This window comes from Colobus angolensis, unplaced genomic scaffold (assembly GCF_000951035.1).
Source record: "Colobus angolensis palliatus isolate OR3802 unplaced genomic scaffold, Cang.pa_1.0 Scaffold121, whole genome shotgun sequence".
Lineage (NCBI taxonomy): Eukaryota > Metazoa > Chordata > Mammalia > Primates > Cercopithecidae > Colobus > Colobus angolensis.
Genome location: NW_012113253.1, coordinates 1,393,194 through 1,420,726, shown reverse-complemented (window position 1 = coordinate 1,420,726; position 27,533 = coordinate 1,393,194). Strand labels below are relative to the sequence as shown.

Genomic DNA, 27,533 nt, shown 5'->3' with positions numbered 1-27,533 from the left:
TTACTTGCAAGGCTGCCTGGCTAGCAGTAAACATTCAATAAATATTGGATACTATTATTATAATCAGCGGTTTGTGACTTAGAAGTATGTAAGTGAACTAAAATTAGAATCACTGCATCAGGAAATTCGTTAGAAATATTTTTGAAATTATAATTTCCTTCTCTTCTGCTGTTACTAAGTTAAAAATGGTAACAAATGGACTCATCAGATATTTCCTCCCATTGATTTTAATTCTGCTTTATGGCTGCACGTTTTGTAGACTGATTCGTGACTGTATTCACTGAAGGCCAATCAAAGACCGCAGGGCGAAGTTTCTTAGGCTTGCAGCTGTGAATGATATGGGTCTCAGACTCATCTCCCTCATGAATTGAGTTTTTCTTTTTTAAGATGGAGTCTTGCTCTGTCGCCCAGGCTGGAGTACAGTGGCCCGATCTCGGCTCACTGCAAGTCTCCTAGGTTCACGCCATTCTCCTGCCTCAGCCTCCTGAGTAGCTGGGACTACAGGTGCCCGCCACCACGCTCGGCTAATTTTTTTTGTGTTTTTAGTAGAGACAGGGTTTCACCGCATTAGCCAGGATGGTCTCGATCTCCTGACTTCGTGATCTGCCCGCCTTGGTCTCCCAAAGTGCTGGGATTACAGGCATGAATTGATTTTTAAGAGAATAAGAGACTGGTAGATTCTCAAAAGGCGAAGAACCACCACTAGGGGTGTCACTGTACATTGTCCTCACTGTAGGTTGTCGTCAGTTGCTTTAACTTGGCAGCTGCTGTTATTGTGACATGATTGTGGCTGTTTTCCCTCTCTTCCTGAAATATTAGCATAGGAATATTAATTTTCTTAAGTCTTCCATTATCTCTATGAAAAATGCGTGATTACTTGGGGCTATGTGAAGACTATGTTCTGACAGGCTCATCTAATCTTCTAAGAAAGTGTGAGAAATGTCTTAGATGAAAGGCTAGTGATAAATCAATATGTGATATCTCAATATAGAGTAAACAGTCAGATCCCTGGGGGCACATGGTCTTAGTTGGGGGACAGAGGCTGAAATGTTTCTGCCTTTAGCTTAGTAATGAAAATATTAGCATCTGTAGCCTTCATAATTATGGATGCAAATTAACAAAATTTCTTCAGTGCTATTTAAATAGAAATTTCTATGATAATGCAAATATTCTAGACTTGTGCTGCCTAATACTGAGGAAGGAATTATTTTATTTTATTTTAATTAATTTAAAATGTAGTTGCTGTGGGTGGCTGGTGGCTACCCTATTGGAAGCATAGTTTTAAGCAATGGCTTACAATGAGTACTAGGTTTATTTTCCTCACCTAAGAAGAAATGTAGAACTGGGAAGCACAGGGATACCATGGGTGCCTAAGGATGTGGTAAGGAAATGGGCTCCTTCAGTGTTCTTCCTCAGCATCCCTGCCTGACACTTGACTTTCATCCTCATGGTCACAAGATGGCTGTGCCCTGGTGCATCTCATCTGTATTTTCTACAGGAAGAAGGGGATTGGGTGAAAGGCAGACATTTTTAGAAGGCTCTTCTGTGTTTTTTCCAAAAAGACTGTTACCAACCTCTCATTGACCTGGACTTGTTACATGGCCATCCCTGCCTGCAATAGAGGCTGGGAGTTCAAGTATTTCCCTCAGCAGCTTCTGTTGTAGATAAAGCAAAAGGAGGAAGAGGTTGGAATGGATATGGAGGCCACTGGTCTGCAGTGTTTACCATAGCAGACGTTTGACTCTTTATCCTGTAGAATTCCATAATCATGCCACAATCATGGGCCTGGAGTTGTCAGTGTCTTTTTTAAACAACAAAACAAAACAAAACAAAACAAAACACAAAACATCTAGGTGACAAACTGTAAATGACACTAGCCTTGGGCTTGAAGACTGTTTAGCACATAGAATATAGGATTCGAACTTTGAGATATTGGAGTGATGATGAGTATTGCATTTAAGGAAAACTGTCTAATGACAGGATGGTGTAAGTGTCTTTTGAAGTATTAAAAACAGCATAGCACATACTGAGGAAATAAAGATATAAGAGTTAGAAATTGAAAACCAAAATCTCGACATTAGTAAGCATCTCATTGTTATAGGATGTATAAGACTCATGGCCTGATGCAACACCAGCCCATGGGTCACCCTGGGAACCCCCACACGAATGCTTATCCTCTCAACCATGAACACAGATTTAAAATTTCACTTTAAAGAATAGGAAACTGAAGCTTGGAGCTGTTAATGCTACTTGTCTAAAACCTCAACTGCTATGTGACAGTCAGGATTCAGATCCGAAGTTGGCGGAGGCAGAGAAGCCGCGGCTTTATTGTCCTGGGCTCGCGTTCTGCCTCTTCCCCTCTCTATGTGATCTTTCTATGACCACATCTGCTCACACTTGTTCCCCAGCTTGAAATTTGTTAACAGTGGCTGCTCTAAGTTGGCCCCCCAACCTCACTCTCTGTCCTCCAGCCTGCAATGAGGGAGTGGAGAATGCCTGCCCGAGACTATCATATGTTCCTCCAGAGTTAACAGTTTCTTCTAATTGTCTTTAGATCCCAGAAGAGCATCTGACACACTTAAGAAATGCTTACTTTAGGCTGAGGCGGTGGCTCACGTCTAATCCCAGCACTTTGGGAGGCTGAGGTGGTTGGGTCACCTGAGGTCAGGAGTTCGAGACCAGCCTGGCTGACATAGTGAAACCCTGTCTCTACTAAAAATACAAAAGTTAGTCAGGCGTGGTGGCCTGTGCCTGTAATCCCAGCTACTTGGGGAGGCTGAGGCAGGAGAATCGCTTGAATCTGGAGGTGGAGGTTGCAGTGAGCCGATATCTCGCCACTGCACTCCAGCCTGGGTGATGGAGCAAGACTCCATCTCAAAAAAAAAAAAAAAAAAAAAAAAGAAATGCTTACTTTATCAGATAATCTGTGATATAAATATAAAATTTCTCCCAGTTTTGTAGGGGTATTAGAAAAATATATAAATGTTATTTTTTTTTTCTTCTTCCACCAGGGATGGTTCGTTTTTTTCCAGACTGATTTTGAGTTTCTCAGTTTTTCTAAGAAAATATGATTGTAAAATTTATGAATATCTTCCAATATTTTATTCAGTATATTTAAAACTTACACATCTTCAGTGTAAATATTTTCCAGTAATCTCTGTAATAATTTCTCTTTGAATTGACAATTATACAGGCTGATGTTCCCTTAACATGGAAACTAAGAACAGAAGGATTTCTGTAGCCTGTGTGTGTGTGTGATTGTGTGTGTGTGTATGTGTGTAGAACTGTAGTGCTTTCATTTATATAACAGATTGGTATCTTTATTTCTCTTGAAGTATTTTTTCTAAAGTCATAATCCCTTGCAAAATGAATGTATGTTTTAATCATCCAAAGGCCCATTACAAAAATTTGAAAGGAACTTTATGTGTTATATAAACCAATGGGCCAACTTTTAGATAGGTAGTCTTAAAAGGGAAATGATGGAATGGAATTAACTAGAATTTAAAAACTACAATTGTATACAGCGCAGATGGAATGAATGTTATGTTTATCCCGTGCTTTCTTCAAATGTAGATTATACATTTATAATCTGATTTATACCAATCTGATTTCATTTCAGAGCTAAGAGAAGGAATGTTTATTAATATGTTCAAAATGAGTTGGTTTTAACAGCCGCTTTAGGAAAAAAAGTTCATTGATTTTATAATCCTAAGAATAAAGACTTCACTTACCTGACACTCTCCTAAACACCTGCTGGGTGTAAAATGATACCCTACCTCTACTGAAATGAAGCTGCTGCTTATTTTGTAGAAGGTATAAAACTTTGAAAACTAAGACAGATCCATAGAGTTCGGGATATTTTAGAGCCATTACTTCAGTTTACCTTCCTATCATGGTCTTCCAGTTGCTGAAGAAAATAATAGAGCCTTCTTATGAATACTAAACTCTCTAGTACCAGTGGATTTCAAGGATTTCCTGGCCCTTCTAATCTCAGGGGAAAATAATTTTGCAGTCTCCTTGCTAGTTCCTGGTAAGACTGAGGGGACAAACCCATTTTAGTCTATCTTATGGACTAGAGTAATGCAACTCTGAATACTTAACCGATTTGCTGTAGTAAAGTAAATTATTTGCTACTCCTCTCATTGAGATGTAAGGTCTAACGCTTCTTCCCTTCCCTTGAATTTGGGCTGGCTTAGTGATTTGTTTGACTAAAAGTATTTGGGAGAATTGATGCTCTAAGACTTTTGAGGCTAGGTCATAAGAAGCCTTTCAGTTTCTACACACAACCCAGGGGACACTTGCTGTTGAAGCCTTGAGCTGACATAGAAGTCCAACTACTCTGAGGCCACCGTCCTGTAAGATGTGCTCAAGATGTGATAAGCTAGTATACAGGTGTTGTAGCCCATAGACTTCTGAACCATCCCAGCTGATAACATGCAACAGAGATGAATTGTCCCCACTCATGTGAGTCTAAATTCCTGACCTGAAAATTCATGAGATTTAATGATGATAACGATGATGGTGGTGATGATGATGAAGATAATGAAATGATAAACTGTTGTTTTAAACTGGTGTGGATAACTGGAACACCTGCCAAACTCTGACTCAGGGCTTTTGACTCCAGTGCCTGTGCTCAATTTCCTCCCTGCAAATGTCAGCTGCCCATGTACCTGTGATATTGTATTGAACTTATGATTTATAGAAATTACAGGAATAAAACGGAATGAGTTATATTTCCCTCATAAGAAAACAAAGCTAGAACCAATTTAAAATAACTCTGCATCATGCTTCATTTTCCTTCATATCTCTTAATCCAAAATGGCATTGTTATATATCTATTTATTCAGTTGTCTTCTTTCTCTCCCAGGATATAGACTCCATGAGGACTTTATTTTGCTATTTGTAGCTTCAACAGCACCTATACTAGCATCTGGCATGTTTAGACACTCACAGTGTATTTGTTGAATAAATGAATGAAAAAATGATTCTCAGAGAATATAAAGCATAAATATCACTCTATCTGTTTAGAGTATTATTCTTCTGGGAAAATATGAAAACCAGAATATTACAAAGGTAATAAAGCAAACATCTGATAACCTAAAACCCCAGCGTAACAAATGTTAAGATGATACATGTTCACATCATAGCTTTTGTCTTAAATAAATAAAATATTAGAGTTGGAGGTTGAATTTGTGTATATTTCTCATTTCCCTCTTCCTTGTCCTAAAGTCAACACTGTTATATATTTGACTTATATATTCTTATGCTTTTACTACATATAATTTTATCTACAAATAATATGTCTACTTGGCTCTGCCTTCAAAATATGTTTCCAGTCCCTTTTCACCTGCCCTCGCTACTTCTCTAGTGCATCCCCTATCTTTTCTCAGAATTACTACAACATCTTCCTAACCATTCTCTGCTTACTCTCTCACAGCATCAGTGCAACACTACTCCATCTCTTCTCCACCCCACAGCCAGATTGATCCTTCAAAAAGAAACATTGGATCACATATCTCCCCTCTCCTCACCCTTCCATGGTCTCCATCGTACCTGAAATATAACACCAATCCTTGTCATGTTCAAGGCCCTGTTTCATCTAGTGCTCCAGTGCCAGCCCTCCTGTTCCTGCCATGCTCCAGGCACTCCTGGTGCACTGGCCTCTTTGCTGTTTAGGGAGCACACGGAGCACATTGCCAAGCACATTTCCACCTCTGGGCCTTTGCATCTGCTCCTTCTTTCCCTTGGCTTATCCTCCCACTGCCTTGTCTCACGTGAGTTGCTGACTCCTGCATTTGTTTTTTTGTTCAGAAGTCACCTCCCAGTGGGGATGGGCAGTACCAACTGATTAATAGTTAAACTACCTTCATTAACCCATACCAAGGTTTATTTTTTTCTGCAAAACTTACTGCTACCTGATAGAGTTTGCTTATGTTTGTATGTATGCATGCATGTAGGATGCATTTATCTGTTTGCTGTCTATTCCCTCATTAGATTATAAACTTCGTCATGTCAGGGACCTTCTATTATTCTATTCTTTTGGGGCCTAGAACAATGACTGACATAAAGTAGGTGCCCCCAAAATATGTGTTGAATGAAGAAATATAGGAATCTAGTGTTTTGCTTTTAAAACTGTACATAAAGTTTATCATACTGGATGCATCTTGTGGCAATTTGCTTTTCTCATGTCAAAGTATGTTCATATTGAGATTGATTTATAACAGCCCAATGGGTTTACCTCGCCTGCTGCCTAGACAGAACCGATTTATGAAGACAGGGGAATTGCAATGAAGAAAGAGTAATTCACTCAGAGCTGGCTGTGTGCGAGACGGGAGTTTTATTACTGCTCAAATCAGTTTCCCCGTTTGGGGATCAGAGTTTTTAAACCTAATTTGGTGGGTAGGGGCTTGGATCAGAGTTTTTAAAGATAATTTGGTGGGTGGAGGCTTGGGAAGTGGGGAATGCTGATGGCTCAGGTTGGAGATAGAATCACAGGGGGCCAAAGTTAGGTTTTCATAATGTCTTCTGTTCCTGGGTGTGATGGCAGGGTTGGGTCTGAGTGGTGTCAGCTGATTCATCCAGTGCGGGGTCAGCAAAACATCTCAAGCAAAACATCTCAGCAAAACATCTCAAGCATTAGGTTTTACATTAGTGATGTTACTCCCAGGAGCAATTTGGGAAGGTTCAGACTCTTGGAGCCAGAGGCTGCATGACTCCCAAATTGTGATTTCTAATCTTGTAGCTAATTTGTCCTGCAAAGGCAGACTGGACCCCAGGCAAGAAGTGGGTCTCTTTGGGAAAGGGCTGTTACCAATTTTGTTTCAGAGACAAACCATGAACTGAATTCCTTCCCAAACTTAGTTCCGCCTATGCCCAGGTTTGAATAAGGACAGTTTAAGGGTTAGAAGCAAGACAGAGTCAAATTAGGTCTGATTTCTTTCACTGTTATAATGTTCTCTGTTACAATTTTGCAAAGGCGGTTTCAGATTGAGCTCTTTTTCTGTATATCTAATCTATCTAGTCCAGTTATTTTAACTGTGGTTCACTATCCCACACAGTTTATTGATCCATTTCACTATTGCTAGATTGTAGTTACTTATAATTTTTCACTTTTCTAAGCAATGCTGAAAGGAACATTCTTTTAAAGATAGTTACCTTCTTTGTTTTTTCCTTGTAGATGTATAGCAGAATAAGCATTTGGTTTCTTTCACTTAACAGTTAAATTCATGATAATTGTAATTGCATTTAAATTATTTTTTGCTTTGATGATTGGTCTACCAGCAAATGTTCTCATACAAATCTAAAAGTCATTTTAGGAGGGAAAACATAATATCACATTTTTTTTTAAAGAACAGGTTTGATATTATGTTTATCCTTTAAATTTCACACTTTTCTGATAAAACACCCTAATATTGAATATTTTTTCCTAAAAAAACTAGAAAGTAATGTTACCCATGATTAAATTATTTTGTTTTGGTGTTATATGCATGCATGTTTGCATGAGCATGTGTAGCAGTAAGATCAGTTGAATTACTGTCTCCCCAGTGGTAATAAGCAACACTGCTCTTCCACTAAATCATAGAGAAATCTTTCAGAGAGTTTTGCATTTTGTTTGTCAAAGTTTAAGAAAAAGCTAATTTTGTGACAGAATTGTAAACTTTGTTAAACTGAACAGATGAGGAGAAAGAAATGAAACTATTGAAAAACTCATTAAGGGTTATAATTCTAGAGTATAGTACGGACAATTTCCAAAAGAATAGGAGCTTTTATGTGCTCTGAAGCAGCGTACTTTATGGGTGATGTCATGTGTTTTGACTCTGAAGCTATGAATGTCACTAAAACAGATAAGAAAAAAAATTGCTTTTCCAGGGGTGATAATTTTTCCTTGCTCATTGTCAAATTATTCTGAGAGACAAAAAAGCTGAGTTCACTTTACTAATTTGTAATTTGTAACAGTTTAGACAGAGGTTAATCTAAACTTTACTTCTACATTTATCTGTGCTAAGAAAAATTAAAAATTAGCTAATGTTAAAATTGAATGGATTCAGAAAATACAATCCATTAATTCAGCAATTCAGTAATGAGTGCCTACTAGGAATCAGATGCTATTCTTGATGCTGGGCATACAATTATGAATACAATCGTTGAGGTCTCTCCTTTGAGCTTACTGTTAGTGGAGGAGAGAGATAATAATAAACACGTTTCAATGAGACAGCATTCCATGGTGAGGGGACTGTTGCTATGAAGCATATAACACAGGGCGGCATGACTGAAGGTGACTGGGTAGGGGTGGGGAGGAGCTGCCTTAGCTGTGGCCAGGTGTCACCTCTAAGGCGCTAACAGTTGAGATAAGAGCTAAATGAGGGATCACCGTGCAGACATCTGGTGACAGACTCTGCAGTCCAAGGAACAGCAAGTGAACAGTCCTGAGTATGGGAGCATGTTTGCTGTGTTTAGGAAGACAAAGGTCAGTGTGGCTGAGGAAGTGAGGGAGGGAATGGTCAATGAGGTTGGTGTGACAGGAAGCGGGCCGTGGAGGCTTGATAAGGAGTTTCCTAAAGCCGATCCCGAAGAGCTCTCCTTGGCAGCAACACCTTGCTTGCCGACCTTATTGCTCTTGACAGAGTCTCTACTTGAACATAGAAAACGACAAAATTGCCTTTGAATCTGGGCTTGTCAGTCATTGAGTCAGGTCTTCTCCCTAATCACCCTCAATTGTGAGGATCTGTGATGCTATGAAAGGCAAGTGCCTGTTCCAGTAATTATCAGTACATCTGTTTAATCACTTAAACACTCAAAGCCCGAATTATTCATATGTTCATGTGACTTTATAAGCACATTGGGGACTTGTGAATATGACTTTATGTCCCATGTAAAGAATCAGTACACTTTCTCTACATGATGGGACAGGGGTGACCATTAAACTGTGGAAAGTGGGTACATTTTGATGTGAGATAAGAGTGATACTATCTCACCATAGTTTTCCTTTACTGTCTGGTGTTCCGGAACATACCTTCTTCACCACCATAGCATGAGGCCCTATCAAAGCCCCTCTGTCTTCTCAAGGCTCAGTCTCAGCTATAGTAACCATTCTTTGTGTGATATATTTCCTCACCCTTCAGTGCTTTGATCACTCACTACTTTATTGGATGTGGTTGATCATACAAATATGACCAAAAGTGATCTAACCAATCAAAAGTGGGTCAGATGGATGAAGAGTAAAGTAGAGCTTTACATTCTGGATGCTACATCCATTTTCACTATTTAAGGTCACCCTAGCTTTTTTGAAATCCACTTCACATTTTTTTTCCTCTCCAAGGAGAAATGTAAAGTAATCATGTATTTTAGCCTAAAAACTAAAACAGATACTATTTATAAGCCTTTCTCCATAAAAAAATTAGAGTTAGTACTTATTGAAATTGGTAATAGCATAAGCCATAGCTACCATTTCATGACTCCCGTTTATGTGCCATACAGTCAGCTAGACCCTTGCATATGTCATTTCTGGTCAGCATGAGGCTTCTATCAAGTATTTATTATTATTCTCAGTCTACAGATTTGGAACAGGAATTGAGAAGTTATGTAATCTCATTCCAATTTTCACTACTGGTAATTAGCGTATCCAGGTTTCAAACAAGATCTATTTGGCTCAACAGCCCAAAGTCATAATCACCTCACTCTCCAGCCCCATTTAAAATCAAAATAGCCACCACTGTACTGTGTCCTAAGAGCTTTATGAATATGAGCTCAATTACTCCTCACCACAGCCTAATAAAAATGAGTGTTTTGTGCCTATCTAAAAAAATAGCAAAAATGAAGATGAGAAGTTTTCATCAGGACCTTACAATTTCAAGTGACAGAAAACCTAAGTTGTAGTGGTTTAATGGTTCACATAAAGTCTAGGGGTGTGGTTGGCTTCAGTCATGCCTAAGCCTAAAGGAGATAATCTCCCTCTCTTCGTCTCTTTACTATACGTTTCTCTCTGTTAGCTACTTTCACACATAGCCTTCCCTGCAGAAGTGGCAGAATATCTTCCAGCAGCTACAGGCTCACATCCTCTCTGGTCACCTTAGAAGACCAGCCATGCCTCTCTCCCTGTAGTTCCTACAGTTCCTGGAATTGAGTGTCATTTTCCTTAGGTTCAGCTTGACCTGAATCATAGGCTCCCCCTGGGGCAGGAAGGTCAGCTCAGTGCAACTCAGACCGCATAAGAAGAGAAGTGGTACATTGTACCTTCCCCAAAAAGAAAGGGGGGTGACTACTGACTGAGCAAAACAAAATAAAAAAAAAAAATCTGTCCATTCTATGTGCCTCCAGTGCAATAGCGGAGTGGCATAATCAGGATTCAGATCCAGATTTATAAGGCTCCAAAATACTTTCTTTTATCCTTTATGCTGTGTTTTATCTCCGTATAATTGTCTTTTAAAATTCGTTGTGAGATTATTTGTCAAGCTCTTATACTTCTGTTAAAAAAACAAAACAAAACAACAATTTGTTAAGCAAGTGATGTTCAAAAGCATCAGCATATTTGTGGTTAATCTCTTTAAAATTAGCAAGTCTATCAATATACAGGTGAATACTATTTCTAGAAGCTAGAAACTCTGAACTTTTGGTAAGAAAGTGTAATATGATTTAGTGTCTAATTTCATAGATATCTTTGCATTAAGTAAAATATCCCTCTTCATATCTCCAAAATAAAGGATATTTAGCATAGAATGGAATTTTTCTTATCTTACCTGTTAAGACTGCACTATTTTCTGCCTTTTACACCAATGCAAGTGGTCTTTATCAACAATTCACAATCTTTATTTCATTATCTTTGACCTCTGATTTAGAGGACAGTACTCTCCCCTTGGGAGAAATTAGGAAGCACATAAGCAGAAAGAAATCATATAAACAATGGAAAGAATACACTATTAGGAACCAAGAAACCAGGATCATGATTCCAATTTGACATTGGCTCCCTGTGAATAAGGGATGGCAAATGGGTTCTAAATTTCTGAGATCATCTCCAACAACCCTCTTATATATTCTCTTTAATAGCTGTTTTCATGCTGAGTGCAGTAGAGTTTTTCGTATTAGCCAATAAAGCAAAACTTGTTCACTCAGACAAAATGAATTGAGAATCTTTGGCAAGGTGCTGTGGTAGATACAGTGAAGCTGCAAGATGTCTCCTACTGGGAATTTGTTGTCATCCCCTAAAATGCATTATCTAATATGTGCATGACACTGTGCTAGAAGCTGGGACTGTAGAGATGTAAAGAAAACTATTTGGGGGCTTATACTCTAGCTGGAGTGATATAAGCAAAAAGAAAGATAAATAAACACCCAAGGCAGCATATATGATGTGTGATGTGCCATGTAAATAGGACAAACAACCACTTTACACGTTAGACTTGTAATGACCAGTGCAGACCTTTAGGGACTGTTCATACATACCTTGTAATACTGTGGATCTCATTGCGTCCATGGGTAACAGCATAGAGGTAAATGTAGGAGATCAAGGTAGGGACACAATGACTAGATTGTCAAACAATTATATTCAAATCCAGAGTCATCTAAATAAAGAAAGAAGGAGATTGGGAAACCCACCACAAACCAGAGAAATGGTTTTATCTTCCTATGTTATAAAGTCGAAAACAGGAGTCACTAGTTTGTATTGACATATGCTGTAAATGAAAAACACACCCTGAATTTCCCAGATTTAATATGAAAAAATTGCAAAATATCTCAATCATTTCTATACTGACTACATGTTGAAATGATAATATTTTGGATATACTGGACTAAATAAAACATAATTAAAGTTACTTATTTTTTAATGTGGCTTCCAGAACATTTAAAATTACATATATGGCTTATATGATATGGCTGTTGAATGGCACTGGGTTTTCTGCTTTGGAACTGTGCAAATCATTTAACTGCTCTGAGATTCACTTTTGTCATCTGTAAAATGGGGATGAAAGTAGTGCTGTTCTCATAGATTTGTTCTTAGTGTTAAATCAAATGATACTTATTAAGTACTTACCAGTGCCCAGCTTACAGGGTTCCCATAATTTACTAGCCTTATGACCTTGGGGCAGTTACTTAACCTCTTAGTACGTCAGGCCCCACCTGCATATGAATTGAGTTTATCAAGAGAGACATCCCCATTGCTGTTCTTGGGATAATTAAATGAGATAATCCATGAAAGGTGCTTAGAACCTGCCAGGAGCAAAATAATGGAAAATTATAGTTGTATGGTTGTTCCTGTGATTGTTCATATTCAGAAGATTATTACTTTTTTAAAAACTGTATTTCTAGTTGTGTTTGTTACTGCTATGGACTGATTCTGTGTCCCTTTAAAATTCATATGTTGAAACCTTAATCCCAAATGAGATGACATTTGGAGCTGGAGGCCTTTGGGAGGCAATAAGGATTAGATTAGATCAAGAAAGTAAAGCCTCACTGATGAGATTAGTGCCCTTAGAAGGAGTTGAAGAGTCCAGAGCTTTCTCGCTACCATGTGAGGACATAGCAAGAAAGTATTTCTCTGGAAACCAGGAAGAGAGCCCTCGCCAAAAACCTGACCACACGGTCACACTCTGATCTCAGATTTCTAGCCTCCAGAACTGTGAGGAAAAAAAAGTTTGCTTTTTAACCCACCCAGTCTATCATAGTTTGTTAGAGCAGCCCAAAATAAAAGTTATTGTAGTTTAAAAAAATTTTTAATTTAGCTCAATTTGTGTTTTTCCTGATATTTGCTTTCCCTTTTTTCTGATATTTTATTTTAAATTCAGAGATTCTAAACCACTATGTGTTGTGAATTCCCATGTAGCTAAAGGCATGTGCTGGCTTTTAATAGTCACTGCCCACCCCACCTCAGTCACCTTCTTATTTGACATACAGACATTGTGGGTTTTATCTTGCCCTGCTACCTGCTAGGAGATGGAGCAGATCATGTTTTTCTTACTATTGAATCCTTAGTACTTAGCAACATGCCACCAAGTATTCACCAAAGGATTCAATAAATGTGTTGAATGAATGAGAAACCAGATATAAATACTTACTTGAAGAATAATAATGAAATCAAGTTTTAGATATAGTTCTAATTAGGTTCTGCACTTAAAGCTCTTATGTGAATAAAATCCTTGAGAATTTGTGAATTTTTAAATGATTGACTAGATTCTGATAACTGAAGTGCTGGATAAGTGAGGTTTTTCTGTGGCTGATATTTGGAGGCATGAGGAAAATTTCACTTAATTGACCTTTTATTTCATCTTCAACTAAATGAAAAAAGTCTGTCCATATTATAGAGAGGACTGAGAGTGGTGCTCCTCGGCAGCGGGACTACATTGGTAATTTTCAAGGTGGACAGCAGTTTTAGAAATTCTAGGATGTTATCTAGATAATTACAGTCTTATAATTTATTGGTTTATTCACACACCTACGCCCTACCCCAGAAAGCTATGGTCTAGGCTCTGCTTTGAAGAAAATAGTGCAATATTTTCTGGACAGTTGTGCTCAGCGCTGCCATATGGACGACTGCACAATTTGTCCTCAATACTAATGTCACAGGACAATCGGCTCAATCTCTAATGAAAATGTGATGTTTTTTCTATATATACTGAAAAGTACTGTTGATTTCAGTAGTAGAGAAAATATATGGTATATTATTACATGGTAAACTATTTGGTATGTAGTTAAAGAAAAAAAAGATACTTCTGTTCCTTTCTAGTTCTGGGTGACAGAATAATTTCCAGTTCATCAAAATTTGATTGTTAAAGATGCATGCCTACAGCCCTAGGCATGCTTCTAAAACATATCACGCCACTGTTGAATAGATTACTAGCCACAGTTTCCACTCTCATTTTTTCTTTTCAGGAAGGAATAGGATTTGTTTGTAATTATTATCTCCTTATATACAGAAAATTGAAAAATAATATTGAAGAGATTATTCATGAGTTGGGATTTTTAAGTAATAATTTATCTTCTTTAGTCTTTGAAAACATACTAAAATATAAAACATCACCAAACTGAAATTAAAATATCAGCATTGCATGTTAATCTAGATGATAGGAGTTTTTTATCACCAATTTGTATTCCCAGGTTAAATGTATAAAAATAATTGGTACTTCCCCATTCTTACCATATTCCCAGTATTAGTATTAGCCATTGCTTAATTTTTAATAGCCGAGCTTGAATTTATAAACTTTTGTTTAAAATTTTCATTGTTTTCTAAAAAGATAGTATCGTCTGCTAGGATTTTTATGGTTTTGCATTTTACATTTAAGTCTTTAATCCATCTTGGGTTAATGTTTTTATAAGGTGAAGGAAGGGATCCAGTTTCAGTTTTCTGCAAATGGCTAGCCAGTTTTCCCAGCACTGTTCACTGAATAGATCCTTTCCCCATTGCTTGTTTTTGTCAGGTTTGTTGAAGATCAGATGGTTGTAGATGCATGGTGTTATTTCTGAGGTCTCTGTTCAGCTCCATTGGTCTATATGTGTATTATGGTACCAGTACCATGCTATTTTGGTTACTGTAGCCTTGTAGTATAATGTGATGTCAGGTGGCATGATGCCTCCAGCTTTGCTCTTTTTGCTTAGGATTTTCTTGGCTATATGGGGTTCTTTGATTCCATATGAAATTTAAAATCGTTTTTTCTAATTCTGTGAAGAATGTCAGTGGTAATTTGATGGGAATAGTATTGAACCTCTAAATTACTTTGGGCAGTATGGCCATTTTTATGACATTGACTCTTCCTATTCATGAGGATGGAATGTTTTTCCATTTGTTTGTGTCCTCTCTTACTTCCTTGAGCACTGGTTTGTAGTTCTCCTTGAAGAGGTCCTTCACATCCCTTGCTAGCTGTATTCCTAGGTATTTTATTCTCTTTGCAGCAATTGTGAATGGGAGTTCATTCATGATTTGGCTCTCTGCCTGCCAATTGTTGGTGTAAAGGAATGCTTGTGATTTTCGCGCATTGATTTTGTATCCTGAGACTTTGCTGAAATTGCTTATCGGTTCAAGAAGTTTTTGGGCTGAGACGATGGGGTTTTCAAAACATAAAGTCATGTAATCTGCAAACTGGAACAACTTGACTTCCTCTCTTCCTATTTGAATAGCCTTTATTTCTTTCTCTTGCCTGATTGCCCTGGCCAAAACTTCTAATGCTATGTTGAATAGGAGTGGTGAGAGGGCATCCTTGTGTACTGGTTTTCAAAGGGAATGCTTCCAGCTGTTGCCCATTCAATATGATGTTGACTGTGGGTTTGTCATAAATAGCTCTTATTATTTTGAGATATGTTCCATCAATACCTAGTTTCTTGAGAGTTTTTACCATGAAGTGGTGTTGAATTTTTTTTTTTTTTTTTTTTTTTGTCTCTTCCCGGTTTTGGTGTCAGGAGGGTACTGGCTTCACAAAATAAGTTAGGGAGGAGTCCCTCCTTTTCAATTGTTTGCAATAGTTTCAGAAGGAATGATACCAGCTCCTCTTTGTACCTCTGGTAGAATTCAGCTCTGAGTCTGTCTGGTCCTGGACTTTTTTTTCGTTGGTAGGCTATTAATTACTACCTCTATTTCAGAGCTTGTTCCTGATCTATTCAGGGATTCAACTTCTTCCTGGTTTAGTCTTGGAAGGGTGTTTGCGTCCAGGAATTTATCTGTTTCTTCTAGATTTTCTAGTTTATTTGCATAGAAGCGTTTATAGTATTTGCTGATGTTAATTTGTATTTCTGTGGGGTCAGTGGTGTATCCCCTTTATCATTTTTATTGCATCTATTTGATTCTTCTCCTCTTCTTTATTAGTCTAACTATCGGTCTATCTATTTTATTAATTTTTTTTCAAAAAGCACCTCCTGCATTCATTGATTTTTTGGAGGGTTTTTCATGTCTCTATCTTCTTCAGTTCTTTTCTGATCTTAGGTATTTCTTGTCTTCTGCTAGCTTTTGGATTAGTTTGCTTTTGCGTCTCTAGCTCTTTTATTTGTGACTTTAGGGTGTTGATTTGAGATCATTCTAGCTTTCCGATGTGGGCATTTGGTGCTATAAATTTCCCTCTAAACACTGCTTTAGCTGTGTCCCAGAGATTCTGGTACATTGTATTTTTGTTCTCATTGGTTTCAAAGAACTTCATTTCTGCCTTAATTTCATTATTTACTTAGAAGTCATTCAGGAGCAGGTTGTTCAATTTCCATGAAACTTTGTGGTTTTGAGTGAGTTTCTTAATCCTGAGTTCTAATTTGATGGCACTGTTGTATTGAGAGACTGTTTATTATAATTTCTTTTTGCATTTTGCTAAGGAGCGTTTTACTTCCAACTATGAGGTGGATTTTAGAATAAGTGCCATGTGGTGCTAAGAACAATGCATATTCTGTTGATTTTGGGTAGAGAGTTCTGTAGACATCTACTGAGTCTACTTCATCCAGAGCTGAGTTCAAGATCTGAACATCTTTGTTAATTTTCTGTCTCGTTGATCTGACTAACAGTGGGGTGTTAAAGACTCCCACTATTATTGTGCAGGAGTCTAAGTCTCTTTGTAGGTCTCTAAGAACTTGTTTTATGAATCTGGGTGTTCCTGTATTGGGTGCATATATATTTAGAATAATTAGCTTTTCTTGTTGAATTGTTCCCTTTACCATTATATAATGCCCTTCTTTGTCTTTTTTGATCTTGGTTGGTTTAAAGTCTGTTTTATAAGAGACTAGGATTGCCACTCCTGCTTTTTTCTTTGCTTTCTAAGGCAATTGCATTCAGGACATAGGCATGGGCAAATAATTCATGACAAAAATGCCAAAAGCAATTGCAACAAAAGCCAAAATTGACAAATGGGGTCTCATTAAACTAAAGAGCTTCTGCACAGCAAAAGAAACTATCCTCAGAGTTCACAGGCAACCTACAGAATGGGAGAAAATTTTTGAAATCTAGCCATCTGACAAAGGTCTGATATCCAAAATTTACAAGGAACTTCAACATATTTACAAGAAAAAAACAAGCAACCCCATCAAAACTGGGCAAAGAATATGAACAGACACTTCTCAAAATAAGACATTTATGTGGCCAACAAACGTGAAAAAAAGATCAACATGACTAATCATCAGAGAAATGCAAATCAAAACCACAATGAGATACCATCTCACACCAGTCAGAATGGATTATTAAAAATTCCAGAAACAACAGATTCTGATGAGGCTGTAGAGAAATAGGAGTGCTTTTACACTATTGGTGGGAATGTAAATTAGTTCAACCATTGTGGAAGACAGTATGGCAATTCCTCAAGAATCTAGAACCAGAAATAACATTTGTTCCAGCAATCCCATTATTGGGTATATACCCAAAGGAATATAAATCATTCTACTATAAAGATTCATGCACATGTATGTTTATTGCAGCACTATTTACAATACCAAAGACATGGAACCAACCCAAATGCCCATCAATGATAGACTGGATAAAGAAAATGTGGCACATATACACCATGGAATACTATGCAGCCACAAAAAGAAATGAGATCATGTCCTTTGTATGGACATGGATGAAGCTGGAAGCCATCATCCTCAGCAAACTAACACAGAAACAGCAAACGAAACACCGCATGTTCTCATTCATAAGTGGGAGTTAAACAATGAGAACACATGGACACAAGGAGAGGAACAACACACACCGGGGCTTGTTGGGAGTGGGGGTTGAGGGGCAGGAACTTAGAGGACAGATCAATAGGTTCAGCAAACCACCATGGCACACGTATACCTATGTAACAAACCTGCGTGTTCTGCACATGTATCCCATTTTTTTTTAAAGAAGATCTATAAAACAGGATAGTATCATCTGAAAAATTTAGTTACAAAATTCTTGTAGAAAATTTATATGTACACACACACACACACCCCATATATATATACTACACAGATATTAGCATTATGATAATTTAATATAAATCACAATATTTAAGAACAGATATGGATAGTTTAGATATGACCTTGGGCAATAGGCATTAGGAATTCAAGGAGAGTTCTTCTTCTGGTGTTTCTAAATCCTTTGTCTAATGAGTCTACCAACAGAGCCATTTATTTACAGGGAATTAAATGGAAACTGCTAAAGCACTCCTGATAATCTCCACCTGCTGTCCTATTATTAAAGAGTCTTGCAGTACAGTGAAGTAGACAAACACACTCATCTTACCTATTTTATTTCTAGTATAACCTCGTGGACTAGTGATAGGTTTGCAGTCATTTAAGAGGCTTTATGCAGCATGAAATACCAAAGAAGGGTGAAATCTGAATCATTATAAACCAAACCACAATATAGAGGTGAAAAGTACCATGAGTCTTAACAGCTTTATTGTAAGAGCCCATTCAAACATTAGCATTTTCACAGTGCCAGGTGAATCCATCGGCAGGATACTGAAGCATGCTGTCTGGTGCCTGCAGTTTGAGAACTGCTCATTATTAACTGGGTCATGATTCAGGACAGCACCCCAGATGCACCACTTCCAGCTTGTGCTAAATGAAGACTAGCCTCATTACCATGCCTGTCTCTTATGCACCCTCTCACTTACTTACCAAAGCATCATTTTTACCATCATTTCCATCCATGTCCCTCATCCGATGCCTATTTTAGACCTTACTTACTTTTGAAGTATACTCTAGATGTCCACTTAATCAGATTCTACCTGAATAGAAATGTTAGGGACGGAAATGAAAGGACATTCATACTAATTAATTCACAGCTTAGCACTATTCATACTGCAAGGCTTTAGAAAGGGTTTCCAGACATGGCAAATCATATCTTCCTACTCCTCTTAAAGTGAAGAAAGATGCAGCTCCTCCTGGAGAACAGTGGCAAAAATGAAATGCTTGTGGAGCCAGGCTATGTCCTTTCTTAAAAACAAGTTGACTTTAATTTCACCTGGGTTGGACATGCTGATTAACAGAAGCAGTAACAAGACCAGGGCCTTACAATGTTTTTCAGACCCTACTATCTGCAGAGGGAATCAAGAAGAGCCCTTTCTTACTAGGCTATCAAGTAGAGATTGACTTTGTGAAAGTTTTCTTTTCCAGTCCAGGCAGATGAATGAGAGTGAAAAATATGAGGGTGATGAGAAGTGGTTTGTCTCCCCATCCCTGACACCCTCTAGAAATCTGCAAGGTGGACCCTTGTGTTCAAATGTGGTTCATTAACAAATAAACTTGTATTCTAAGAACATTGCTCTAACTCATTTCTACTTTGCTTTACAAGTTAAGCTTGTGAACAGGATAGCCTGGGGCTATCCTGTTTCAAGACTTCTCTGAATCCACAGGGAGCTTCTCCACTTAGAAATCAAATTTTTGAGGCCAGGTGCGGTGGCTCATGCCTGTAATCCCAGCACTTTGGGAGGCTGGGGCGAGTGGTATCACAAGGTCAGGAGTTCGAGACCAGCCTGACCAACATGGTGAAACCCTGTCTCTACTAAAAATGCAAAAATTAGCCAGGCCTGGTGGTGTGTACCTGTAATCCCAGCTACTCAGGAGGCTGAGGCAAGAGAATTGCTTGAACCTGGGAGGCGGAGCTTGCAGCAAGCTGAGATAGCAGCACTGCACTCCAGGCTGAGCAACAGAGCAAGACTCCATCTCAAAAAAATAAATAAAAAATCAAATTTTTGGCCAGCCACAGTGGCTCATGCCTGCTATTACAGCTCTTTGGAAGGTTGAGGTGGGAGGATTGCTTGAGGCCAGGAGTTCAAGACCAGCCTGGGCAACATAGCAGGACCTCATGTCTACCGAAAAATACAAAAAGTAGCCAGTCATGGTGGTATGTGTCTGTACTCTGAGCTACTCCAGAGGCTGAAGCAGGAAGATCACTTGAGAGGTGAGGCTTCAGTGAGCCAGGATGGTGCCGCTGAACTCCAATCTTGGCAACAGAGCAAGGCCTTGTCTCAAAAACCAAACCAAACAAAACAAAACAGAAAAAACGAAGAAAGGAAACCAAATTTTTGTGATGATCTCTGGTGGAAGAAAACTTAATAAGCTTTTATCCTACCCTCAACATATTCCTTAAAAGGCACGTAGTTTATTCTTTCTGGTAGTTCGATTTGTTATAATGCTGCGTAATTTATAGCTGAAGACCACGTTTACAAATTTTGTGTATCATCATACACATCTCTTATTTCTAAAATAAATTAAAAGTCAAACGTTACTTTGAGGACATCTTAAATTTTTGAGGGTATTAATTTGACTTTTGGTAACTGAGGCTTATCGCTAGTAGAATCCTTCACAAGAAATCATTAATTTACCTTATCTGATTTTTCTTTTAATATAAAGGGAAAATGGTCTGGTGATATAAAGGGATCTCCTGAAAGCAACGTGTGAAGGGGAGGGAAGTAGGGTAAAGCGCTCAATAAGTCAGTGTCTGGGTTCTTACAGGACAAAATTCAAATCTCATCTCTGCCACTTACTAGCTACCTAACCTTGGGCAAATTCCTAAACCTTGGTAATTTTCTATTGTTTATTCTGTTCGATGGAAATACGAATAGCACCTCCCTTAGAGCCCACTGTGAGATTAACGAAGTCATGCATTTAAATCACTTACTATAATGCCTAGCACATTGTAAGAACACAATGAATTACAGTGATAGCAGTGTCAATATCAATATTCTTGTGTTCCTTGGTTAAAAGTCTGATCTGGGTACTATCTCTAAATCGCTTCTGTGTGTTCCTCGTAGCACCCAAAGAAAAATAAACTTCCAGAAGATCTTTCTCACATACATGTCTGAAGAGTCATCGTATTTAGTACCTCCCTTCGTTGTACACACCAAACGGCATATTCTTTGGGTGATAACAGCTTGCTATGTGGGATTTGGGTCTCTTTTTGCCTTAGATGTTGGTCTGATACTAGCACCACCCCCCAACAGCCGGGCTCCTGGCGGAGGTAGTGGGTGGAGCTAGCGAGACATCTAGTACGGGGCTCACAGGTAACAGAACTCTGATCAGATCCGCCCTGGCTCCCACACAGATATAAGGTTGCCTGCCTGCCTGCACAGAAATGACGAAGGACAAAAACAGCCCAGGGTAGGTGGGATCTATCAGCCTCCATCTGTTGTTACTTCCTGTGTTATGAAGAAAACGTTTCCTAGTTCCATTATAAAATAGCTCTCTGATTTCTGTGCAAGTGAGAAATCAAATCTTTGTGTTTATGGGACCAAACAGATGGATTTCTGTTGCCATTTGGTTCCTGGCGAAGTGGGTCCGTGAACAAGGCAGACTGCCAAAGACATAGGTACTAAAGAAAGGGAAAACCCTTCTGATATGTTTGCTGTGCGGTATTCATTGCATACGATCCATTTCAAAGTCATAGTTATTCGTATTTTCAAATGCTGTTTTTACTGATTTCAACTCGGCACCACCTATCATTTATGAACACAGTTTTATTGTTTGGTTTAAGCGGTTTTAAATGGCATAGGGAGACAATCATAATTTGTATTCTCAATTAAAATATATTAAGCACTTATATATTTCAGTATGTTGTATTCAGCTTAAATATATTATTTAAAATAATCTAAAATTACTTAAAAAAACAGAATCATGAAAAACGTTGTCTATATTATTCTGTGAATAATAGTTTCAACCACTTAATATTTTAAACTAATAATACCATAGGTCTAAGAACAAAAAATAATTATTGGAAATTCTTGCTTTTCAGTTGTTACCGGCATAGACTTCATTACAGGGATAGGCCTCACTGGCCTTGGTAGATGACCAGGTGCTCTTTTTAGAACATCAGTTAAAACAAAAGTGCAGAAATCTCCCGCCCCCAGAAGCAAACTACCTTTACTCATTAATTCTCATTATTCCTGACTGTAAGAATGCATTTTCTTTTTCATTATTTCTGTCAGATATAGATAACATCATTGATGTTGTTAACATAATTTAAATTTCAAGATTATGTTATGCTCTTATATAATGAAAGCTATTTTGTTCTCTGGTATGCAGTTTATAGGTGGGCAGGTGAGAAAAACACAATGTTTGAAAGTTGAGTACTTAACCAGATTACTTAATTAGCACCCTCTTCTGCCTGGCTTGACATTTATAGTTGATCATGAATTTGCATCTTGGAAGCCAGAAAACAACAATTATCTGGAAACTTAATTTAACAAATATAAATCTTGCCTGACATATTTTAGGGGTTGAAATTGCCTTGTTAAGAATTAATCTGCCTCAGCTGATGTTACCCCTCTGCTCACTTTTGACTCTTCGTTTAATTTTAAGAAAAAATCTTGCAGTTCTTCTTGCCTCTCTTCCATCAATATTTAAACAAGGAAAGCCATCCGTAGCTCTGAGCCAAATGCAGCTAGCTACATAGAATATGGTTTAGTCACAAAACCAATAGAGTTACCAGAAACCTTAGCAAGTTATTCCTTGAGAAGTAGTCCCAGATACAACACCACTTCTACTCAAAGCCAAAGCTATTGTGGAATGTAGGCTACACCCTGTTCTGTATGCTTTGCCTGTATTAATGGCATCATCACAACCACTCCTGCAAAGTTTGTATTGTTATAATTCCCATCGTAACTGGTAGCATACTGAGGTAAGAAAAGAGAAAGCAAATTATCCAGCTCAACCAGCTAGTAAATGATGATGGTAGAGTCCACAGAAGCTTGGTTTCTTAAAAGTTAAATCCAATCCCAAATTTCTTGTTTAAAATTCCTTTTACATTTCCTTCATTAGATGTTCACATTACAAAATATGTGCATATTGATACAAATAAAAGAAAAATCTTAATGATGCCACATTAAGAGGATTTCTTTTACTTTTTTTTCTTTTAATTTTTTTTTTTTTTTTGCTGTCCCTTGGAGTCAGTAGGAGCCACATCCCCTTTCTAATCCTACTCTGTGGGCATGGAGAGCACGTTCACATTTTTCTTCATGCTTATCACGTGTATGCTCTCTCACAGGCATGCACACTTTTAAACAAAAATATAAATATAAACATTACTCTGAAACTTGATATTTCATCAAGTCATATATCATAGTGCTTACTCCAGGCCAATAGAGTTGAAGCTGAGCTTTGCATTGGTGCATAATTTTCATGTGATGAATGAACCATAATTTATTCATGCAATGATGGATGTTCAAATAAGACAGTGATCGATTCCCTGAGTGTTTTAAATAGACACCTGACAGAAACAGTGAAATGAGCCAGGTGCTTTTACCAAAACTAAGGTCTGATTATGAAGACGTTCCTCATAACACTGCAATTGCTTAGTGATTAAAAGATCAAAATTATGCCTGGCTACCTCCCAAGTACACATTTCCTAAATTACTCCATATCCCCTGAAAGAATGTGGTGAATCTTTTCATGTTTGTCCATGTAGTATTTTCAGTTTAGATTCTTTGTAGCAAAGCGGAAGGAATTTGGTACATTTAATATTAAATTTTTGTTGTTGGAAGGGGAAAAAAACACTCAATTATTGCAGTTCTAAATTATGGTTTGAAAAGGAAAAGCAAAAGCAATCAAAATAAGAAGCAGGAAAAGAGAGGCACCTCTGACATCAACATATTGCCTAGGACGTTCTCCCTAAGAGTCTGCTCTTCTTGGCTGATGCAGCAGCAGTGCACCGTACACAACAAACTGCCAGTCCCAAACTTCTTGTAGTGCCAACTAGCATTCCAAGTAAAACAGAGCAGACCTTTTCAAGCCACTTAAGTATCTCTTGAGCATAGGAGTATGATTCCTTCAATGCTCTTATATTTTCATTTTATAGAGCTCTGAAAGAGTGTTTTGTTTGTTTGTTTCTTTCGTTTTAGTTTTAAGGCAAAGCAAAGTTTTGACACCGATTGATAATTTGCCTGTGCACCTCAGAAAAGTAATTCCTCATTTTCTTATTTCTTAAGAACAAACAGCTTATCTCCTCATTTCCCTAACTTTTCTTGCATCTAGAACTGAAGCAAATTTGCTAATCTGATAGTATTCTGTAAAGCTGCAAACTGTGATATTCAGTGAAATTCTCACTGCAAATTGGGAACCGAGAAAGGATATAACACATTCTTTGCACTCCTATAGAACCTTTCAAGGCTAGAGATGTTGAGCCTGACTCTCTTCACAGCTCCAGTGTCTGAAACAAATATTCTAATGTCTAAATGACATTGTGCTCATTCTCTCAGGGTTTAGTGTAAAACAATATGCTCTTGAGGTGAGGACAAGAAGGCAGTCACCTGAGCATGTGAGTTTTCATGTTGATACTCTGAACGTTCCTTTCTAGACTACCTGGAATCAAGGGCCACATCTGAGTGTGTGATATTTGCAAACAGTTTGGCTTATTATCATTGTAATTAGAAATCTTACAAGCATATATACTGGCTCTTATATATGTTTTATTTATACAGATGAATTCTGCCCATTTAGAAACAAAATAGTTATCTGTAGAATACATTATAGTTTTCATTCTTATACATGGATCAGAATAGAGTTAAGGATGTGATCTTTTGGCTTTGCCATTTTAAGCAATTTTGTATGCACATAATCATACACTTGAAAGTCAGTTCAGTTTCAATTTATGTAACGATTGCTTTTAATTCAGAAAAATAGGAAATTTTCTTTTTTCTTTCAAATATTAGTTTTGATTATGTTGAAGTATGCTGGTTGAAAACGTTATGATTTTAAAATAGCACAGAGACAGAGGTATTACGTCACTTGATATAGTATAAAATTTCAATTGTTTTCTAGAAACACTCGTCTCTGTTGAGATTAGCAATAGAAGTTTTAAGTATTGTGCATGTATTTCCAATTTGGTTCAACATACATTTCTTTAGCTTTTACTTTTTGCATGTCCCTTGGCTTTTTAAAAATAAGAATGTTCAAAAGTGAATAAAACATGATTCCTGCTCTCCAGAATTTTACAGGTTAGTGGTGAGACTGAGAAGTACATGCTGAAAAACAAATATGATGTAACAGCAGGAAGGCTGCTACTGCTCAAACAGTAGGAAGTTAAAAACATGAGAACGTGAGATGATTTGGGGAATGGGAGCATATTTGACTGAATGTCCACTGTGTGCTAAGTTTGGGGTTCCAGAGGCTAGCCGACATATTGTATGTGGGACACGTGGACCATAGTCTAGCTCGTAACTCCATCTGCATTTGGTTTCTGTTTGGTAAGCTCATGTGTAATTACAGACTCAGAAGAAAGAAGTGGTTAATTCTTCAGTGGCAAATTAAATATGATACAAGATGGATACTGAACTCCACAAATATCCAAAAGAGAAGCGTGATATTAGCTGAATTTTTTATTCCATTGCATTTTCTTAAATCTGTGAAATCCGTGTAAGTCTGAACTTAAAGACAGCACTATCTTTTAATTTAACCTATAAATATTTCAGCAAACCAAAATGTTTGTTAAAATAACCATTAACCACATATATATCCAAATATTCATTATATATATAAAATTTCTTTAAAATATCATGCTCAGAAATAGAGTAAGTTTTAATTAACAGGAAAATTGTTTCCTTTCTTGTTATCTTTACCAAAAAGTAAAAATCACCACTAACAACACTGTATCTATGGATACCTTTTCTTTCTGTTACAGCAAAGTGCATCATGGAATAATTCTGAAAATAGGGCCACCCATTCTACTTGATATTGGACTTTTAAAGAAACAAAAGTTTAACTTGGTCACCAATTTACTGCTCCTGGAATTGTACTTTATGAGAACATTTCAAATTAATTGCATCTTTAAACTAGGGTCACATTTGAAATCTCATCCTTTGCTTTTTGTTGTTTATTCTGAAACTTGTTGAAAATTCTTTTCAGGATTGTTTCTATGTGGAATCCAATTTAGAGTACATTTTAAGGGCCTTTTTAAGTAACATAAAATGAAATGTAGGCAATCCTTTAGTGGGTCTGTCGTGTATTAGGACTAAATTGAAACATTTTAAAAGATGTAAGACCTTTTGGATTATCTTCCCCAAACCTCTCCCACTATTGACAGGCATCTTGTACTAAGCCATAGCCATATATTGAAAATTGCCCCAAATGTGCTCTGCTCTTTCTCACCTCCTTGTTTTTGCACAAGCTTACCTCTGCCCAGAATGCCCTTTCTTGCATTGTACAAGAATGTCCAATGACTTCTTTGTACTACTCCCTCAAGGGCCTGGTCAGATGTGACTGCCCCTTGGAGATCTTTTCCATCTCCGGTGGTGCTGTGCACTTTGAACTCATCCAGTTAGTTTTACTGCACATAAGCACATTGGTGTCATCACATCACCCATGGATCTCTTTCTCTCCCTCACCTGGGAAGACTCTTTTCTTTGTATTCCCTGGGCTTAGCATGGTGCCTTGCCCTAAGTGTTGGGCTAACCAAAGGTAAAGTATATGGACCACTTTGAAAATGAAAAGTATGTTTGATGATAGAATAGCTCTCAAATGCTTTAGTATATTTCCATCAATGTGAAGGCAGTTGAAATTGTCTGCTGGATTTCTTTGATCATGAACTATGAGCAGTAGGAATCATGTTGATTAAATTCTCTTTTTTCTTTCTCTGCCTGTGACCATGCCTTAATTCAGGCCCTCATTATATCTCACACAAACTATTTCAAGACTTTTCTAACTATTCCTCCTACCACCAGTTCCTTGTCCTGCCTTCTCTCCCGTATGCCACCGCTAGAGCTAACTTCCCACAAAATGTATCTGATCACATCACTCCTGTTCTTAAACTCTCACAGTGGTATCCAATTATAATACATAGTCCAGGCTTTTCAGCCATAATTCAGGACCTGAGCCTGTAAGCATTGTAAGATCTGACACATTGTCATGTTTTGCCCACCATTACCCCCCAGCATCTAGCATAGTAGTTGGCATAGCCTAGGTGCACAATGCACATGGGCTGAATAGCCCATTTCATCAAATGTAAGACAGTGGTGATCAGAAAACACACCATTATTTTATGTACTGCTAAGAAAAAAAAAAATCTGCCAATTAAACTAAGGCACAATGCATTCTTATTCTTTGAATTTTTATTTTATTCTTATTGAAAAATCATTTTTATATTTCAGGAAAAAAGATTTTATTATGTGTCACTCTATTGCATAAATAAAAGGGAAACATAAGAAAAACTGTATTAGTTAAGGTCATTATTACAAACTTACGTTTTAAGTTTGACCTTTGTGAATCTCTTTCTACCTGAAAATCATTGATATTTGTGTTTCTCAACACAGTATTCTCCATTTCATCAGGAGTGTTAGAGTTGAAGCATTTCTTAAAAGAGTCATTTTAGGTGGGCGGGTTGCCTGAGCTCAGGAGTTCGAGACCAGCCTGGGCAACATGGTGAAACCCCATCTCTACTAAAATACAAAAAATTAGTCGGGCGTGGTGGCATGCATCTGTAGTCCCAGCTACTCAGGAGGCCGAGACAGGAGAATCGCTTGAAGCCGGCAAGGGGAAGTTGCAGTGAGCCAAGATGATGCCACTGCACTCCAGCCTAGGAGACAGAGTGAGACTCTGTCTCAAAAAAAAAAAAAAAATTATGTGTGTGTGTGTGTGTGTGTGTATATGTGTGTGTGTGTGTATATATATATATATATATA

At 37.6% G+C, this 27,533-nt stretch overlaps 1 protein-coding gene across 1 annotated transcript in view; it reads left to right on the top strand.

The window, feature by feature from the left end:
- Positions 1–20,901: 20,901 nt before the first annotated feature.
- Positions 20,902–27,533, top strand: part of OXR1 (oxidation resistance 1) — a 316,857-nt gene continuing 310,225 nt past the window's right edge. The window contains exon 1 of the mRNA XM_011930965.1: positions 20,902–21,024. Coding sequence (XP_011786355.1) covers positions 20,999–21,024 — 26 coding nt within the window. The 5' untranslated portion in view covers positions 20,902–20,998. The remainder of the gene's footprint in view (positions 21,025–27,533) is intronic.